The 21440-nt window shown below is 42.7% G+C and overlaps 1 protein-coding gene across 1 annotated transcript in view; it reads left to right on the forward strand.

Moving 5' to 3' along the window:
- The first annotated feature begins 10788 nt into the window (after positions 1-10788).
- Positions 10789-21440, forward strand: part of ASZ1 (ankyrin repeat, SAM and basic leucine zipper domain containing 1) — a 58123-nt gene continuing 47471 nt past the window's right edge. Inside the window, exons 1-4 of the mRNA XM_081330415.1 lie at positions 10789-10914; positions 12223-12322; positions 13871-13993; positions 15733-15844. Coding sequence (XP_081186541.1) covers positions 10816-10914; positions 12223-12322; positions 13871-13993; positions 15733-15844 — 434 coding nt within the window. The 5' untranslated portion in view covers positions 10789-10815. The remainder of the gene's footprint in view (positions 10915-12222; positions 12323-13870; positions 13994-15732; positions 15845-21440) is intronic.

Raw genomic sequence — 21440 nt, forward strand, 5'->3', positions numbered from 1 at the left:
GCCTCTCGAGCTGCATAGGCCAGCCAGGAAGGGCACGGGTCCAGTAAGCATGTGGAGGAGCTCAACCTTCTCATAATCCTGTCCACTTCCTTAGGAGTTACAGGATCAAATTCTTCCCAGATGACGTCGACAAGACTGTCCATGTCTTGTTCTTCCATCTCAGCCCAGTTGGAGTCCAGACCAGTTCGAATCCGAGCGATTTTATCCAGCAGATATTGACCAAATTCCTCGGCTCGACCCTGCAAGGGTTCCTCCCTCACCTCTTGGTTTAATAGGGAGCGAGTCACCCTGAACAAGGCAGCCGGGCGATTATCTGCGGACGCGATGAGGGTGGAAAAGTAGTTGGATGTCTAAAAGATGTGGGATGGGAACAAGTTTTACCTGACAAGATTGCGACTGAGTTCAAAGTAGATTTTCAAATGACAATCTACAAGAATGACATGGAAAAAGATGTCACACTGGACATACAGAAGAAATTAGCTGAAGTTTTAATAATTAAAAAGGATATACAAACAATATACCAAGACAGCAATCTGAATAATTTTGCTATATTGGATTTACAAAAGAGGTCTGTTAATGTTTTGAAGAATTTTGTGAGAAGGGACAAACAAAAAATAAAAGAATCAAGTTCATTGACATTATTTGAATGGATTAAATTTTAGGGAGAGTTCTTCCTAAATTTCTTTCTCTGCCCTTTCACTGAGGACTTACTTAGATAGCAGCTCTTCCCCTTGCTTCCCAAAGTCATCTACACATTCCATTACATAACCCTCAGTGGACTATTGCTCACACCAGGACTAAAATGACAGATAATTTATGACTTGGTCAATAGATAAGACATGGGATATGGGAGAGAGATCATCTGTTGTATTTTAAGAGGAGATAAGTAACTAAAATTGTTTATAATTGTGATGAAGGTTGGAAGTCACATACATATTTCTTTTATTTTTTTCTTTACTATATTCTTACCTTTCTTTTCTATTTCTTTTTAAGTTTTTCATTTTTTCCCTGAATCTTCTACTCTTTATTCTTTCTTTCAGATTTTACCCTTCAGCATATCATTGAGAATGTGAGAAAATAAGGGTTAATTTATCTTGGTTAGCTTACGAAGAAAGTAGTTATTAAAATAAATAGACTGATGGAATCTTTTCTATAAATAAAGCATTAGAGCTTGATTGCTGGATGTAGTTTAGAGTGTTATATGATTGAAGTAATGCATGTGTGAATTAGGAAAATATTATTACTTGTGATAATGTTAATGGTGTGCTGGTTAGAGACATCATTATACGTATACTTTGTGTCAGGACCCATTTCAATCCCACATCTTAAGAAAGCAGAACTCTTGGAAGCGATTTCTTCCAATAGGAACTTTTATTAAGAGTAGTTGATAGCAGGCATAATAGACAGGATCTGAAATTTCCCAGCAGGACGATAGATTAAGGTATCCCCAAGCAAGACCCCACACCATAGTCCGCCCAGCTGGTATGGGACGGCCAATCTCCAGGTGTTAGGTCCATTGTGGGAAAAGGGGAGATAACATCGGCCCATCTCCAGTTCATGCAGCAATGGTCGGTACCTTCTTTGCACCTTTCTCTGATAGTGTAGAAATAAACAAGGTATTGAGGTTACAGTCCTTATTTCTTCCCTTGTTCTAGCTGACAGTTTAGGGAGATAAAAGATCAGAGAGAGAGATAACGCAGGAAGCAAATTGTTACATTGTAGCAGATAGAGGACACAGAGGCAGTAAACAAAAGCAAAAGGTTACATTGTAGCAAATAGAGGAAGCAGAGGCAATAAACCCATGGGCACATGCACCCTCCCCCTTGGGAATATGGCAGAACCCAGGGAAAGGTGAGATTTGATTTTGGGTCAGAGTGGATAGGTAGAAATGAAATAGGAATGGGTTCTGACACTTTGGTAATGATATGAAGCCATGATGCTGTCTGAGATCCAAAATTATCTGCCATGGATGATGGAGTATGTGATGAAACAAAGAATATGGATCAGAAAAGTAATGCGTTAAAGATCAAGACTGTGGCATTTGACAGTGAAAATAAACTGTTACACATTATCAAAAATGCTCTCAAACTAGAACAAGTAGATGCCTTGGTAAAGACTAGAAATGAACAGAGAATTTTTAAGACATGTAACTTATATTAGAAAGATAGTGAGTGGTATTTTGTGAGGAATTAATATTTGTTGAAAGAAAATATACTGGGCATAAGAATGTGCTTCTTCCTATTTGTTAATGAGAGTTAAGTGTGTTAGAAAAAATATAAAAGTAATTTATAAGGGAATGGGTTATGGTGAAACAAGAAAAGATAGAATAACAGCAAATATTTACTGAATTAATTTGATTGATATAGTGTGACCTGTATGAAAGAAGGTGGGTTTGATCACAAAGATAAAATGAATGAGGATAGGATGAATAAATACAGCATAAGTACAGAATTGCAAAACAAACTATGAAGGAAGAATAATTTTATCAAGGAAGGAGAGCAGAAGAGTCAAGTTGAATGTAATTGATAAAATTACATTGATGAAACGCTGACAAGACAATGTATGAACTATATGCATTATACTTACACAATAGCTTGAATGGCATGTATTTACACTGAAATGACATGAACTTATTTCAAGCATGGTTTTAAAAAGAAATTATGATTTCTTTCTTTCCTTTTTCTTTTATGATCTTTTTCCGCATATTCATTCAATTCCCACTTTAATTCCAACTCTCTTCACATAGTACAAGTAAGTCTCCGCTGACATATATTGAATAAGATGTTCAAAACCAATTGATGAGTTGGTTTAATCCACTTCATGCTTTAATTAATTTTAGCTAAAAGGTGAAAACCTCAAGGATGAGCAATTAAGAAATTTCTTTTACTGAGGCAAAAAATGAATAAACTTTAAATATCATTTATCTTATTACTAATTTTTCAATCTCCATTTTGTGAATAAAGATAAAAAACCAAAAACCCTAGAATGAATTACATTTTATTTAAAGTTTTACTAACAATGCTTCTGTTTCGTGTCTCATCTATCTTATGGCATACTAATTGTTTACTCTTTGAGATCTGCATAAATCACAACTCTGCAAATGTTTTCCCCTCCCCTGAACTAAAAGATTATTAAAAATGTAAAACATTTTATTTATAAGAACCGTTGGCAAACAATGGAGACATGAAACCCATGCAGTGAATACATGGACATTTGCCAGGTCTTCTGCAGAGTGCCAGTTGGAATACAACAGTCATTTCCAAGATTCAGTCAAAGTAACTTGTGAGTCTCATTTCAGTGAAATATGCATCACTAAGCACTACTGATGCAATAGTACGTTGGAAATACTTGTGCTAAATTATTTTCTTCAAGTATATATATTGTTCAAGTGATACATCATATTTAGATAATGTGGCCCTTCCTAAAGCCTCACTATCAGATTAAAAAAAAATAAACATTCATTTAAGGCAGACCAGTAAAAACCAAGGCCCACAGGCTGGGACCGGCCTGATATGTGTTTCTGTCTGGACTGGGGACCGAAGGACTGGCCCGCCGCATCTCAGCCTGGCCAAGGTTGACTGGGCACTGATCTACAACCTGGTTGCGTTCATCAAAGTCAGAATGCACTCAGCCTTAGATCCATGGGGCAGCCCAGCCCTGCCCCCTGGGTGTGTGCGCAAGCAGAGTCCAGCGTCCCTGCTGGCTGTCTTGCTCCACAGGACTCCAGTGCTGGTCGTCTCCTTTGCACACACCCAGGGGGTGGGGCAGAGGCAGCAGGGCAGCTCCTTGCTGATTCCAGGGCTGCTCTGTGGAACCTTCATTCCTTCCTTCCTTCTCTCCTTCTCATCTCTTTCCTTCCTCCGCGCTCAGGAAGGGGTGGTGGGAGGGGAAGAGATTGCCAGAACTGCCATGTTGCCACCAGTCCTGCTATCCCATGTGGGTGGGCTGGGGCTGTCCTGGTGAAAGAAAAGCCTTGTGGCTGCGAGGCTGGAGGTGCTGGTGGGAGGGGCAGCGGCACTGATCTACAACCTGGTTGTGTACATCAAAGCCAGAATGCGCTCCATGGGGCAGCCCCGCCCTGCTTCCTGGGCGCACGCACAAGCGGAGTCTAGCATCCCTGCTGGCTGTCTTGCCCTGCAAGCTGACTTGACCCAGAATGCAGGTGCTGGCTGTCTCCTGTGTGCACACCTGGGGGGCAGGACAGAGGCAGCAGGGTTCCAGGGCTAAGGCTGAGTGCGTTCTGACTTTGATGGACTGAGCAGCATGGCAGTGCTGGCAATCTCTCCCCCTCCCATCACCCCTTCCTGAGCACAGAAGTAGGAAAGAGATGAGAAGGAGAGAAGGAACGAAGGAACGAAGGTTCCATGGAGCAGCCCTGGAATCAGCAAGGCGTTGTCCCGCTGCCTCTGTCCTGCCCCCCAGGTATGCACACAGGAGACGGCCAGCGCTAGCGTCCTGGGTAAAGTCAGCCTGCGGGGCAAGACAGCCAACAGGGATGCTGGACTCTGCTTGCACGTGTGCAGCCAGGAGACAGGCTGGGGCTGCCCCGTGGAGCACATTCTGGCTTTGATGGACGCAACCAGGTTGTAGATCAGTGCCGCCACCCTTCCCACCAGCACCTCCAGCCTCACAGCCACAAGGCTTTTCTTTCACAGGACAAAAGCCCCAAATATCAGAAAAGCCTTATTTTTATGCTGTTGTGATTCAGGGTCAGCCTGTGGGTTCGGCAGTTGGGTTGGATGACTCAGAGGAGGAGGGGGATGTTGAAGAGCTTGCTGAGGGGGTTGGAGAGCTTGCTGATGAGAGCCCTCAGCCAGGCCCCTCACACCTGGTCACGACGCAGACCCAGCTGTGTGAGCCTGACAGCGTGGATGAAGATGACCCACAGCTGGCCCTGTTCAAGGATGCCTGACGCAGGAGGCAGTCAATCAGGAGTAAACAGAGGAAGGCAATGGGGCACCTCGGAAGGAGGCAGAGAGAAGCCACGTCCTGAACTGTATAAAAGGGGAATGCGTGGGAGGGCTGGTTTGCTGAAGGCAACCGCTTGAATAGCTCCTGTTTCATGGTTCGTGTCTTGTTTGCTTTTGTATCCATAAATTTGGTAGGCTTAGTTCCAGCCTCTTGCCTTCTTGTAAAAGGGGTTGTCCCTGCCTTTTCTGCAGGGCTGGTAGCAGGCTGGTACAGAACATTTGCCTACTTTGATTACATAAGCAATGCACGCAGCAAAGCTGACACACATAAGATAAAGTCTTTGCCCTTTAAGACTGGCACAATATAGATATAAGAAGAAAGAAAGCAGAAGTAGCTAGTATGTTCCCTTTTGGGTGTTTTCCCCAAGACACCATATGTTCACTTTTGGGTAGTTTGGGTGTTTTCCCAAGACACCAGCTGTTCCCAGGTGGGTTAGAATATTGGGGGTTTCCTTTGTTGTCCTTTCATGAGCCTGCATTCATAGGCCTGCAAGTGGCCAGAGAGAGAAGTCTTTTAAGTGGCCACAGACTACTAGAAAAAGTGGCATTTGATCACAAGGCAAAGAGGCATCGAGAAATGTTTCCCCTTTTGCATTTGATAGGGAAGGAGAAAGGGAAAGAGGAAAAACAAACAAAAAGAAGAAAAGAGGGGAAGGAAGAAGATGGAAAGGAGAATGAAGAGGGAAGGAAAAAGAGGGGGGGAAAGGAAGAGAGGAAGGAAAATAGATTATAATGAGAGGGAGGAAGGGTCTGAGGGAAGTCCTGCCTTAGCACTTGGCCATGAGCAGCCCTGCTGCCCTTTCACCATCCCCTTGTTCCCTCCTCCTGACCTCTCCTGGTAGTCTCACATCTTATCGCTGAAGTTGCCTTAGTTACAAAGCCGGGTCTCCTAGCAGGGAGACGGAGTAGGCCTCCCTCTGACCTACACATTTTGCCCTCCCACAACACCATGAGCAACTTGGCCAAGGAAAGTGAGCACAGCAGTAGCAGCCTTGAGGAGGAGGTAAGCGCAGCTGGGTGCCCCCTTGGGGAAGTGGGGCTAGGCTAGGCTGGGCTGTAAGGTCCTTGAATTCGAGAGCTGGGCACTTGACCTCTGCTGCCCAAGGTTCTGGGCAGCCCGCGCCACCATTTGGGGCCCCCCGCATGGCCTGATAGGGACAGTGAAGCTCCTCCATTGGACCATGTCTCAGCGAAGAATCACAACACTATCCCACAGCACAGGACCCTTTCCCTGGATCTGCCAGGCCAGATGCGGTTGTGATGGGAAATGTTCATGGAACGCTGTCACTAAGGCAGGAGTATGGATGGTGGTCACATCCTCCCAGGTGAACTTCTCCGGTCCATAGCCCTTCCACTCGATCAGATACTGAAATTACCCTTTCAGCCAACGGGAGTCTCGAATACTGTCGACCTCATACTCTGGAGCGCTGTCTCCATCATGTTGTTCGGGTGGAGGGGTGTTCTGATCATCAGAGTGGACACGTCAGTTGTTCGGGGACCAACAGAGACTGGTGAAAGACCGGATGTACCAGTAACAACCATGGCTAAGTTAATCGATATGCGACCGGGTTGATGACGGCTTCAATAGGGAACGGTCCTAGGTACCAGTGGTCTAGTTTCTTGGTAGGCCGGTTTGACAGCAGGTTCCTGTTTGACAGCCACACCTGATCTCCTACTGTTAATGTAGGCATATCTCGCCTCGACCGATTGGAAACCTTGTAATCTGCCTAGGGCTTGTCTAATTGTCGCCGCACCAAGCGATGGATAGCCCGTAACTTGGTCAGATATTTATTAGCTGCAGGAACTGGCGAGTTGAGCTGTGAGAGGGAAAAAGCTGGGGATGATACCCCACATTGGCCAGGAATGGTGTCATCTGTGTGGAGGTGTGCTGTGGATTGTTAAACACAAATTCGGCCACCGCAAGATAGGCCGCCCAATTGTTCTGCTGCTGATTCACATAACAGCGCAGATATTGCTTTAGAATTCCAATGACTTTCTCGGTCCCGCCATCAGTTTTGAGGATGATGTCCTGATGATAGGCAGATTTTTACATCCAGGGCCTTCATCAACCTCTTCCAGAAACAAGCCATAAAATTGAGCCCCTTTATCTGAAACAACCCTACAAGATGTGATGTAGGTCTGGATGTCATGTCGTATTTGGGGCCACCAGAAAGTACGGGAGACCAAGTTCAGTGTCTTGAACAGGCTAAAATGCCCCGCCGCCGGGTTATCATGACATTGGCAGAGTATGAGCCCCCTGAGTGGCCCTCCTGGAACATAGAGCTGATCAGGATAGTGCAGTAGTCCATCCGTGATGGTCCATGGGAAGTCTGGCCCCAACTCCTCCCTTTGTTGAGCCACCTACGCATCATGCTGTTCGGCCTCCCGAATCCGAGCCCGTGCATCTATTGGCATCCAAACTACAGAAAAAGACTCGACAGGGAGAACTGTCCTGGGCAGAAGCTTATCTTCTATACGGGAAGATTTTGGCTTCCTGGACAGAGCATCCGCTTTGGTTGTGACCACTCGGTATGTAGGTAACATGGAAATTGGACCTAGCAAAAAAGAAAGACCACCAAATTTGTCGTTGGTTCAATTTCCGGGCGGTCTGCAAGCTTTCCAGATTCTTATGGTCCATCTGGTCTTCAATTTGATGCCGCACCCCTTCCAAATGATCCCTTCAGGCCTCAAATGCAACTTTAATGGCCAGTAGCTCCTTCTCCCAGATGGTGTAGTTGTGCTCAGCCGGATTCAGTTTATGCGAGTAGTAAGCGCAAGGGGAGAGGGCACCACCATGCGCCATAACCTGGAGTAACACTGCTCCAATGGCAATGTCGAAGGCATCTGTTTCCATGACAAACAACTGTTGTGGGTCAGGATGTTTCAAGATGGGCTCCTTCATGAAGGCTTCTTTTAAAGCTTGGAAAGCCTGTTGTTCTGGGGTATCCCAATGAAACCAGGTCTTTTTCTGCAGGAGCCGAGTGAGGGGCGCAGTCATGGAAGCAAAACCAGGGATGAAGGTTCTATAGTAGTTGGCGAACCCAAGGAGTTGCTGGACATCTTTAATGTGACGTGAGGGTTGCCAACTATGCAGAGACTCGATCTTGCTTGGCTCCATGGCGATGCCCTCAGGAGAATTGCGATGACCTAGAAAATCAATGGTCATTTGATAGAACTGGCATTTCTCCAGTTTGGTATACAAACGATGATCTCAGAGCCATTGCAGGACCTGATGGAGATGCTGGTGGTGCTTCTCCCTCAAAGGGGAGTAGATCAGAATGCCGTCCAAATAGATCACGACAAACTGATCTAACAGATCCCAGAATATGTCATTCATGAAGCGTTGGAAAAATGCAGAAGTGTTGGTCAGCCCAAATGCCATCACTGCATACTTGAAGTGCCCATACCGGGTGCCAAACATGGTCTTCCACCCATCACCTGACCAAACCCTAACGAGATTGTAGGCTCCTCTCAAGACCAATTTTCATGAAGATTCTTTCCTCCCAGAGCCGGTCCAGAAATTCAGAGATGAGGGACAGCGAGTATTAAGGGCAGTAATAGCATTTAATCTTTTGATAGTCATAGCAAAGCTCAATTCTCCAGACTTCTTTTTGACAAAGAGCACTGGTGCAGACCCTGGCGAACATGAGGGTTGAATAAAACCCTGAGCCAAATTTTTGTCCAGAAAGTCCCGCAACACAGCCAACTCGGGGTTCGACATGGAATACAAATGCCCCACTGGGAGAGGCGTGTTAGGAACTAAGTCAATGGAGCAGTCATATGGCCTGTGCGGGGGCAACTGATGAACACATAGATAGATAAGATAGATAACCTTTATTGTCATTTTTTTACTGTGGGCACAACGGCACACATCAAAAATGAAATTTAGTTGCCCGCTCTCAAAGTGAAACACATACATGACACACACCTAACCATACTATATACAACATATATATAGACCCACACCCCTACATTACATAACAAATAAATATTAAATACATCTTGACTATATAACGCAAGGAGGAAGCTTGATAAGTCACCAGTTCGGAGGGCAGGGAGACCCTTGGGGGACTCACCACCTGGCCGGCACAGACTTGGCGGGTGTGGCCCACACACTGTAAACTGGAAAGGTGACCAAGTTTTGGGACCAATAAATCTGCGGGTCATGCGTCCAGAGCCACGCCAGTCCCAAGACCATGGGGAAATGCAGGTCGGAGGTTATATAAAACTGAATAGCATCCTCAAGCCAGCTGATAGCCATACATAACGGTTACATGGCAGCCCAACCCAAAACGTCTTTTAGGTTGGGCTCAGGGCATTTCCAGACAGACAAGGTGGCTTTTGCGGGGCAGGCTCAGTAGTGAACGCTCCTTGTCGCTTCTTGGGGCAGAAGGCAGCCAAATGCCCAGGGTCTCCACAGTAAAAACACAACCCCCCCCCCCCCGAACGTCTATTCATTTCTGCCACCAATAGGCGAGGTCTGGCAGCACCTAATTCCATAGGCTCCTCCCACAGAGCTGGAGACTCACGCACAACTGGGGCTGCCCAGGTCTTTGGGGTGGCAAGACGACTCCTATGCTGCTGCAGCCAAGCGTCGATCCGCAAACAGAGATGGATCAACCCATTGAGATCTGGGGGGACATCGACCTAGGCCAGCTCCTCCAACATCTCCTCCAACAAGCCATCCTAGAAAGCGTCCACGAGTGCAGCTTCATTCCAGGCTGGATCCTGGCTAAGCAACCAAAACTCACTGATATATCCCTGGTGTCCGGTAGCAGTCTGTGTCTTAATGGGATTCTCATACTTCAGATGGATATAGTCACACACACATACCCCCAAATTATCCAACAACAGACTAGGTTGGGCAAGCAGGGGTGTGCCCTAAAGTGCTGCAGCACCACAGAGGAGACATATCATAAACCTCACTTTATCAAGTCAGTGGGGAAGTCAGCCGCTCTCAGGCTGATAAAGAGCTGGCATTGGCCCAGAAAAGCTGAAAACATCTCCAGAGTGCCATCGAATTTGTCAGGCACTGCAACTGGACACTTCCTTCCGGGTTGTGGAGCAGCAAGAGTGGAGGCTTGAAGCTGAGCCACTGGATACATTTGAGTTATACCTGAAGAAATATGCTTTAGATTGTGGATCATTGCAAATACCACAAAATTCCAAAGTGAGTACAATTCTTTCAAAGCCATAAGCGTGGCTTCGGTCCCAGGCCCGGAGTTGATGTTCAACGGCACGTTTTATTTTGTTCGTTTTGCTATTAGATTATTTTAGTCGGTCCGTTGTTTTTTCTAGTTTTTCTAGTTTTGCACTGGAGTTGGACTACCAAGCAATCAATTCTACAGTATGTACATTTATTTGTAATTCTTATTTTGCTTCCAAAGAAAACCACATCGACACTTTAAAGTCTCAATGAACTCGGGAAAAGAAACGTTCATAGTCATCCTATACACTTACATAAGAAGTCTCAGTGAAGTAAACACGGTTTACTCTCCATCAAAGCACATTCTAAAACTTCGCTAAAACGCCAGTTCGACAGAAGATTATCAGGGACCCTAAAAAGCAGCTCTTTCAAACAGCATGAGTCTATGGTCTCATCTGTTAGAACGAATACGGTCCAAGTAATTTTTCCCGGACCTTCTTTTCGTCGATGGGCGGAATTCAGAACACGTGACCGCAGAGACCTCCTTCGCGCTGTGCGCCTTCTCCCGCCTCCGCGCTTTTTCCCGCGCCTGCGCTCGTGCTGGTGAAAGCGTTAGGGAAGGGCGGCGTTTCTTAGAATGCTTCTTTGAGCGAGGGGTATCGGTGGGGAGAGAACTTAGAGAATTTGAGGTGAGGGTGGATGGCTAACGGCACGAATTTCCGCGTTATACCCGGAGGAGATGAGAGCAGTGAAAGCGACGATGATGGCTGGGTTATCGGGTTCATGTCCCAGGCCCAGGTGAGAGGCGATGACGGCCGAGCAGATGCATCTTAAAGAGTGATTCGATTTCCTTGAGGGAAGCCAAGGCGCGTGCTTAAACCAAGCAGTTGCTTCTTTTTGCTCATCACCTTCCAAAAACTTTGTTGTTGTAATAATTTTGAAAAGGAGGTGAAGTTAGAACGGAAAGAATAGCAAATATACATTAGGCCCAAGATCATCCAGCGCTCTTCATGGTTCCTCATTTCCTAATTTTAAATCTTTATCTGCTACACATGATTTTATTATTTTCAGGGTATTTAGTGCATGCTAATTATAAATTAAATCCGATGAGCACGTTGCATGTTATCCTCGCGTCATAATTGTGATACGTATTTTGGAATACAGTAGGTAAATGATAAGTCATTTACCCTCAAATTTGCTTAGTTTGTACAATACATATGTACAAGTATGTATGTTGATAATACTGGTTGCATTAATGACCAATGCATTGTATCAGTTCAAAGTTTCAGACTGAAAAACCTAAATCACACTAGTCCAGTTATTAAGCTGATTTTCTCAAATTTTATATATTTTGTCTTCTGGAATGAGAGACTGTGCTGTCTTAAGCATTTTGTAAATCCCACACTGCACAGTAGTGCTCTTCTAAATAACTAGGCCTATAATTTTGTTATAGGATATCAGTAGTTTCACACAGTACTAATGAGACATTGAGATCAGTAAGAAAACAGGAGTGACTCCAATTGCAGTGGCTATTGGTTGAATGCAATGATAAACCAGCCTTATACTTGTGGTATGACATTCTAATTAAGAGCCAGTTCAGTGTAGTGGTTAGGACTGTGTGATCTTGGGCCAAACACTTGTCTTTAGGAATGGCAGTGGGCAGTGGTATATATGAAATCTTGGCAAGAAAACTGCAGGAACTTATCTAGGCAGTTACCAGAAGTCAAGATTATTCACTCAAAGGTTGTCCCTCCCTTCCCAAAAAAGGTAGAGAGAGAGGATTCTAATGGCATTTGAATCTCATCCCAATTTTCTCTTTACAAATGCTGGCCAGTGCATTTTGACTAGCTAAACAAATATTTTTGCTTTAATCTCTTTTCTGAATGTATACAGTAATCATCGGTGCACCTACTTTTTTATCACACAAAAATACAGGTGTACAAAGGTACATTAGTGGTTAAAAAGTAATCTTAGAAGAATCAAATATTCTTGAATTTCGTTTTAAAAATGCTTGTGTTGTAACTCATGGAGCAGTTCATATAGCACTTCTGCTAATAATGAACTAGTACATTTATATATTGTAGCATAAATCTTTTATTTATCTAGTGTTTAGATGAAATCTTGCATACCCAGGATAAAAATGAAATTTTCAAAAAAGCATTAACTGCTGGAAACATGTCTGTCATTGAGGAACTCTTAAATACAGGTATGACAAATGAATTACCAGATAAATTTAACACTTTTTGAAAGTTCAGCCTTTAATGAATATCTGTATTCCTTGTCCAGGCACAGAATAATTGTATTTAGTTAAATACTGTATAAGGTCTTACCACATACTTTTTCATCAAATTTCTACTTTTTGGTTTTTGTGTTTGGGAAGGTATCTCATTGGAAAACAGCTGTCTTCTGGCAAGAACAAATAGGTTAGGACCAGAATACCAATTTATCCCTTGTTGGATATGAAGTAAGATTTCTGATAGGTTAATAATAGAAAAAAAAAGAATAATAAATATGCTCCAAGAACAAATACTAGAAATGACTTTTTTTTCTAAGTTGGAAAGAAACTGAAATCTTGAACACTTCATAATGGAAGTGAATTACATATTCTGGCAATCAGAAATCTTGACTATGAGACATTAGGTTAAAATGACCCACCTTATAAATATTAAAGAATTGAATTAGTTCAATTTTCCTGTTTTGACAGACTTTATATGAATAATTGTCTTTTTATGTGTATAATGAAAGTGATAAATATTTGTGATAGTGTGCCGTGAATGTGCATACCAGTAAATTACATTTGCCGACACATTTTAATTTCTGTGAAACAATGTAGTTTTTGACTTAATTGTATAAATGAATATTATAATGGCATCTTTTTTTGTTTTATAAAAAGTAAAGCTCTTTTGAAATAAAGGATATTATCCTTAATTATATAGGAATATAAATTTTGTAATGTTTGCAGATACTACAGAAATCAAAATTCCTTATTGGTCTTCTACTCATTTGGTTTCTATGATTTGTAGCAGATTGGTGGGTGAAGGACAGAGTGATCTGATATTTATTATTTCATTATCAATCAGCAGTGCAAATCAGAGTTGCCTGAACCTGAAATGGGTGGCAAATAAAATAGATAGATAAATTGACTGACTAAAATATTGGTGTAAAAATATTTAAAAATATTTATAATTGGTTAAATGTAGCCAGCATTACGCAGATATAAGCCACCCAAATTGGGTTTTGTTTTAATTGTTAATGTAACTTATCTTCTGCATTTGGGCATTAGGGTTTAATTTGTTTTCAATTTCTGTATTTGTGCATTTTGATATTTATGTCACTGTTCACTGCCCTGAGTCCTTGGGGAGAAGGGCGGTATACAAATCAAATAAATAAATAAATAAATAAATAAATAAATAATTCAGTCTGTCACAGGTTTGTTGGTAGCCTGCTGTATTTACATGCTATGAAGTGAGGGGTTGCTTATTTGGGAACCTATAGTTATTAAAGGAAAAGGCTGGTCTAGAGTAGACAGCTATTATAGAAATCAGAAACTCTTGAGGGTTTTTTTATTCAGAGCATCACTGGGGAAACTAAATAGTGGGTTGTTTTTAAATGAACTTTTGGCAGAGCCATATGTAAGATAGTGGGTGACCCTATGCGTAATACCTCTGCCTAATCCATTTTCTTGTGTAAAATTCTATAATAGAATATGTATTACAGATTTATGTTTTATTAAATGTATATATAAATGTTACAGGCATAAATGTAGAATCTAGCCTTAAGTTTGGATGGACTCCCCTCATGTATGCAGCTAGTGTTGCGAATGTGGAACTTATGTATCTCCTTCTAAGTAGAGGTGCAAATGCAAGCTTTGAGAAGGGTGAGTTTTTATAAATGTACAGTTTCAAGGATGTAATATTAAATGTTCTGTATAATAATAAAAAAGAAATGTTTATTTAAAGAAACAGTGAGAAGGAATGGTAGAACCTGAGGGCAGAGTCAAAAGACCAATCAGCCTAGAATTTCTACGTAGCCACAAGGGACTAAGTCCAACCCCTCTTGAATTCTGTTGACCCTTATCCAATGTCAAGATAGTGCTAATCAATAATTGAGTAATTAGTAATAAGTCAGTTTAATTAGAACTTCATGTGTTGTCCTGATCTTTCATGCCTGATAGCTAGAGAAACAAAGTTCAGCTCTTTGGGATCCATCCCCTCTGTACTGAGAATAAAACACAAGCTGGAGAAATGAAGTTTATATTTTCAGGATCCCAGCTTCTTTCTCTGCCCAGCACAGGAGTCTGGTGCATGTAGGACATGGGTGTCAAACTCATCACGTGATGTGTCGCGACGTATCGCGACTCTTTTTGCATTGCTGGTAATGGGGTGGATGCGGCTTCAGTATGAAGAAACCAGCCGGCAGTTTGACACCCCTGATGTAGGACAGGGGAAATTCTTCAGCAGGTACTATGGTTCCCCGAAAATAAGAGCTTTCCCAAAAATAAGACCTAGCTTGATTTTTACGTGTGCACCTAATATAAGCCCTACCCCCAAAATAAGCGCTAGTTAAGACCTTGCCCACTCCATCCCACCGTCTGGTTGTACAAGGTAGGGCGAGGTGCACACATAAAAATCAAGCTAAGGTGGTGGGGTGGAGCTACACCCCACACCTGCTTACCTCAGGGCCCTGGCAGCCAGGCCTCCCACCCCCTGACACTTGCCTTGCCACACCAGCATCAGCACCCGTGTCCACTTCTGGTTGCTGGCGGTTGCTGCTGTTTGCAGGAGACCACGTGGCACATGGTGCTGCCGCTCGCAGGCACCACAACACAACATACCATGTAGTGTCCTGCCGCAAGGGACTGAGCAGCTGCAGAAGTCAGGCAGTGATGCGACAGGTGTCAGGGCATGGGAGGCCTAGCTGCAGCAGTCCTAAGGTAAGCAAGCAAAACATCCCCCGAAAATAAGACCTAGTACCTCTTTTGGATGCAAAAAAAAAGTAAGTCCAGGTCTTATTTTCGGGGAAGCACGGTAGTAGCATCTTGCAACCTTCCCTGCTGGCTTCCCTATTGACTTTCTAAGCGAGTCAGCAGAGAACATTGCAAATGGCAATCGTGATTGTATGGTACTTGGCAACTGATTATAAGTGTGAATAGATTTTCTAAGCTGAAATGTGATCACATGACCTCATGGATATTGTAATAGTCATAACTTCAAAGACAGTTTGTGAGTAACTTTTTCTGAATCCCTTGTAACTTCACAATTGTTAAATGACCAATCGTAAGTTGAAGACTGCATGTTATCTCCCGAGTAGAGGTAGCAAACCTCCATGTACCCATTAAAGGAGAACAAAGTAAAGAGCTTGCTCTGTCTCTACCTTCTGTTTGCGTGCACCCCAGAAAGGACTTGTTGATTAACATGAGATAAAATTCTAAGATATGTCTTGGCTTTATTCAACTGGTCTGTTTTAAGTTTTTGGAAATCTTGGTATGAGACTAACAATGAAAAATTCATTTTACAATTCAGTTATGTATTGTGTTTGTAATGAGTATAGTTTTTGTATTTATTATGCCTGATTTATTCTACAGATTTAACTTGTTTCTTAACAATTGCTGTTTAGATGATTATTCAGTATTGATGGCCGCATGTACTGCATCTGGTTCAGAAGAACAGATTTTAAAGAGTGTAGAACTACTGCTTTCAAGGAATGCAAATCCTAATGTTGCATGCAAGTAAGCACACTATATATGTATATATATATGTATACATGTATGTATACGGAAAGAGAGAGAAAGAGAAAATATATTTAAAAATGATTGCTGAATACAGCTAATTAACTAATAAAGTATTACGTTATTCTTTTTATTGGATATCTACTGTTATCTTTATTAGATCTTTTGTTTTTTAACACTCACTCCCAAGTTCATTTGACAAATGTCTGACTATTTGTAATGTATTTATATGTAACGTATTCTGTATTATTCATAAAGATACAGATAATTGCATCTAATTGTGTCTGTCTATTAGAGCAGGGCTTTTCAACCTTTTCACAGACTACCACCTTTAGGACATGACAATATTCCAGTACCACCAGTGGCTTAGCAAGGTGTCAAAAAAAAGGAAAAAAGTGATAAAGTATACCTACTTATCACACTTTTAATGGGAAACCTGTGCCTGTTTCTCTGACATTAATCTTTGCACTTGCTGAAGAGTGCTTACTGATAGAATTAAGTCAGATTCCAGCTGAAGATAATTCCTTTCCTTAGTTTTTATGCATGTTGATGAAGAAAATGACTTGTTGCACAAGTATGTGTAACCAAATGGCAGTAAGGCTATGATAGCTTTTTCCCCCCACTTCCGTGTACAGTTTTCCAGCTTGGCTCCAGAACTCGTTCAGTGTTTTTTCATTAAAATGTTCCTTCAAATTGTAGTTCGACATCAATTCCAGAAGTGCTTCTTGATCTGGAGAGGAAAGGTCAGAGTTCACAACATTGTCTATAATGAAGGGCGATATGAAATCCTAGTATCACATTCTCTTGACATGAATGGAAAATACAATGCAAACTCGGTGTGCAATTTTTCCAAATGATTTTTGATAGCAGTTCCAATGCCTTCAGTGTCAACAATAGAATTTAAAGTCTGACACGTTGGGAAATGATGCAATATTTCCTTTTTTTTCCTTGTCCTATCCACAGGGAGATTTTTTTTTTGTGAGAGGCACCAACTTTGTCTTCCATAACACACGTTATGACCATGGCCCTGTAGCGACCGATTAAGTTCATTTAGCTTTTTAAATATATCAGCCAAATAGGCAAGGCAGGATACCCAGAAGACATTTTCAAACTTTTCTGCTATGGGTGATAAAACATTCGTCAGGAACAGGTGCATTTCATCTCGCTAATCTTTCACCTCTTGACACCCCTTCTGTGTGAAAGAGAAGAGTGATGTGCTCAGAATCCAAATCCTTGCATAATTGCTGGAATAAACGTCCATTCAATGGCCGGCTTTTGATGAAATTTATTATTTTTGCAGCATCCCCCAAAATCTCATGTAACACTGGGCTCATCCATTTAGGTGCAAGTGCATGTCTATGCAAGATACAATGATTTGAAACAGTGGAACTGTTTCTTGCCTTAGCTCGTGCTATCATCCCCGAAGCTCTTCTTGTAATAGCTGCTACACTCCAAGTCCATAATATTCCATGTTCACTGAAAAAATTGTCAATTATTTGAATATTTCTTCCCCAGTCATTCTGCCAGGTAGTGGGCGGCAAAATAATATGTGTTCCAGTATATTGTCCAAATTAGGAATAAGCACAAAGACAGTTGTGCTTCACTAGTGATGTCAGTGCTTTCATCCAATTGAAATGTAATTTTTTTTGTTACTGTGATTTTTTCCACCACTTGTTGAATAACATCCATATCTTGTGTTCGTCTTTGGACGGTGTTATCAGAACATGGAATATTACGAATAGCATCAGCCATTTTTGCATTAAGGAGAATTGAAGCAATTACCATGGTACAACTGCTTCAACAATTGTGTGAGGCTTATTTCTTTTAGCTGCTACCAAGGACAATTCATAAAATGCATCCAGACACTTTTTTGAGATGGTTGTGGACTTCACAAAAGCAGCATGGCGTTTTATAAATCTCTCTTCTTCACAAAAAATGCCACTGGCTTTTTGATGTGCTGATTATGTTTTGTTGTAAAATGTCTCTGGAGCAAAGAAGGCTTCCTGGAATGCTTGGATAATACTTCATTGCAAATAACACAAAAAGAAGCTGCTGATTGTTTTCTTCCAGGAAATAAAACCCAAACTTCAAATAATCTTGACTGTATTTTCGATTCGATGTTGGTTTTAATTTCTTTGGTGGCGATTCCTTTGCTGAATCACTTTCCCTTTGCACTGATGAACATATGATGAATTTCTCCATATTTAATAATATGCACCACGACCTTGATGGTCAGGAGGCTGGTTGGCCCTTCTTCCTCTTCTCTCTTTTTCCTCACCATTCGCACTCGCTCACCCCATCTCTTCCAAGGCCACTCGCTTGCTCACCCTTGTCTCTTCCAAGGCTGCATGCTCGCTCGCTCACCCCTGTCTCTTCCAAAGCCGCTCGCTCGCTCACCCCTGTCTTCCAAGGCCACACGCTCGCTTGCTTGCCCCTGTCTCTTCAAAGGCCACTCGCTTGCTCGCCCCTGTCTCTTCAAAGGCTGCACACTTGCTTGCTCACCCGTCTCTTCTAAGGCCGCCCCATCTCTTCCAAGGCCGCACGCTCCCTCCCTCACCCCTGTCTCTTCCAAGGCTGCACACTCGCTCTCTTGCTCACCCCTGTCTCTTCCAAGGCCGCACACTTCCTCCCTCACCCCCGTCTCTTCCAAGGCTGCACGCTCAGTTGCTCATCCCTGTCTCTTCCAAGGCTGTCCTGTCTCAAGGCCACTCGCTCGCTCACCCCTGTCTCTTCTAAGGCTTCACGCTCGCTCACAGGCCGCTCGCTTGTTCATTCACCCCTATCGCTTCCAAGGCCGCACACTCACTCGCTTACTTGCTAACTCCTCCATCACTTGGAAAGGCCCCTCTCACTTGCTCTCTCCTCGCCACTTCACTAACAAAAAGCCTCTTCCTGCCAAAACTTGCTCCTGTTATAGCTTCTCTCTCCGCCCTCCTCCCCCTTTTCTCTTCCGGTTGAGCTGGAAGCTCCAATCAGCATGTAACTGCGGGCCGATCCTGGGGCTTCTGCAGCCCTGCAACTCCAGCTGGTCTCCTGCAGGTCTGTGTGGCAGCACTTTTAGCTGGTTCCCTCTTCTGCTACACTTGGCTAGGGCTCGCCAGGTGCTAAAGTACCACCAGTGGTACACGTACCACTGGTAGAAAAGCCCTGCATTAGAGGAATGGAAGAGCAGATGTTTTCATTTAACCTCCTCATACTATTAGTCTATGCTAGCGAATAAGTTCTTGGAGATTTATAGCAGATGTCATGGACCTAGAGTGGAATATAGTAATTGAAATTGATTTTTTCAAAAGGGAATTGTTATTGCACGGGTAAGTCTCAATATACATTTATGATTTATTTCGGTTGCTAAATAAATCATTTTAATGCTGTATTTAGTTAACGTATTTCTGCAAAAGGGAGTTGATTATTTAGAACTAGTAATGAAGTGTACTATGGTTATTTCCATAGATGAATCTGTCTTTAAGAGAGATTCTCCTCCTCCTTTATAAAAACTATTGTCCGTAAGAGCTATAGATTGAAAACCCCTGGGAGCACATTTTTATTTGTCCCTGTGTAAATTCCTTTGGTATTGTGCAGTTTCTTAAATTGCAGAGTACCAATAGACCTGTTCAGTTTTCTAATCTTGAACATATAGTACAAACCTATACATGACCCCCACAAAGGAAAGTTCCATTAAACCTATGTAAGCATAACTGAAACTTCAGCTTTATTTTTTATTTTTTCTAATTTAAAGAGTTGAAACAGTTGCAGCAGCTGAAGTGGCAAGAATCAAGGCCTTGGGTTCTTTATTATATTATCTTATGCATTAATTTTCAACTACAGTTTAGTCCTCAACTTACGACCACAATTGAGCCCAAACAAGTGAAACATTTGTTAAGTGAGTTTTGCCCCATTTTATGACCCTTCTTGCCAGAGTTGTTAAGTGAATTATTGCAGTTGTTTAGCTAGTAATATGGTTGCTAAGTGAATCTGGCTTCCCCACTGACTTTACTTGTCAAAAGGTCACAAAAGTGGCTCACACATGACCCCAGGATACTGCAACAGTCATAAATACGAACCAGTTGCCAAGTATCTGAATTTTGATTACGTGACTATGGGGATGCTGCAGTGGTCATAACTGTGAAAAATGGTTATAAGTCACTTTTTCAATGCCGTTGTAACTTTGGTCACTAAATGAACTGCTGTAAGACAAAGACTACCTGTAATAAAGTGCTTTGAAGTAATTTCTATGTTAGAAGTATTTACCAATAATATGGAGCATTTCTGTAGTGCAGGGCTTTTCAACCTTTTCACTGATTGTACCACTTTTAGGATATGGCAGTATTCGAGTACCACCTAGCAAGGTGTCAAAAACCTGACCAAAAAAAAAACCTGTTCAAAGTTGCAATTGCACTGAAATGACTTATGACCATTTTTCACACTTATGATCATTGCAGCATGCCCAGGGTCATGTGATTTATATTTGGATGCTTGGCAACTGATTCATACTTATGATGGTCCCAGGGTCATGTGATCCCCCTTTTGCAACCTTTTGACAAGCAAAGTCAATGGCAGGTCTGCTGGTGGCCAAGTGCTAAGGCAGGACTTCCTTCCCTCCCTCCCTTTCTTCCTCCTCCTTTCTCATTCCCATCTTCTGAAGGAAGAATTTGAAACACTACCACCCATATTTTCCCTTTTCCATATATTCATCAAACAAGGAAAAGCTTCCAGAGACAGGAAAGACAAGCCATTGAGGGAACTAGCTTAAAAAGGCACATTCCCCTTTAAGAATTAGCTATTGGCTAGAAATGAAAGTTAAGGAGCCGGCAGCTGGTGCTTAAGGAATAAAAAATGTAAGTATTGGCTGCTGGCTAATGGCTCCATTCATAAGTAAAGGAATGCTACAGGCAAAATCCATTCAGGAGAAAAATACTTCAAAATCCCTTGCAGCAAAACTTACAGTTAACAATAGCAGAGCAATAGAAGCTAACATGAGACATCAGCCAAATAGAAATTTGCCAAACACTCTTTAAGAACACAAAGCCCACATTGCACAAATTGCAGAACTTCAAAAGCACATAAGAATCCTTCCACTCTCCATCTCCCACCCTCCCTCCTCCATGCCTCACCTCCAGCCAATACTGCCTTTCTTCATTGCTGCCTTTCTTCATTCCTTGTGGAGGGTGACCTCTCTCCATTTCTTGCCAGTTTGCTGCTGCCAGCACAGGTGGCTACCACAGCAGTTGTAGATCAGCTCATGACCAGCCTGCTTGATCTCGTCTCCTCTCCTTCCACCCTCCTCTTCCTTTCCCTTGGGTGCAGCTAGAGCTGACTCTGCCTCCTCCCAAGGCTGCTTCTTTTTTTCCTCTCCCTCTCCCACCCAAACTGTCCTTTTATAGCTTCTCCTGTCTCTGCCCCCCACCTCCTCCTTTCTTATCTGGGGGTGAGCCGGAAGTGAGCCTGAGGCTTTTGTCTCGCCCCAGCCACTTTGCAGCTCCGGAGGACTCTCACAGGTCCTTTCCTGTTCTGGCTCGTTTCCTCCCTGCATACCACCTGCCACATGCTAATGTATCACAGGTTGTACACGTACCACTGGTTGAAAAACCCTGCTCTA

Source organism: Vipera berus (genome assembly GCF_964194415.1).
Source record: "Vipera berus genome assembly, chromosome: 6".
Lineage (NCBI taxonomy): Eukaryota > Metazoa > Chordata > Lepidosauria > Squamata > Viperidae > Vipera > Vipera berus.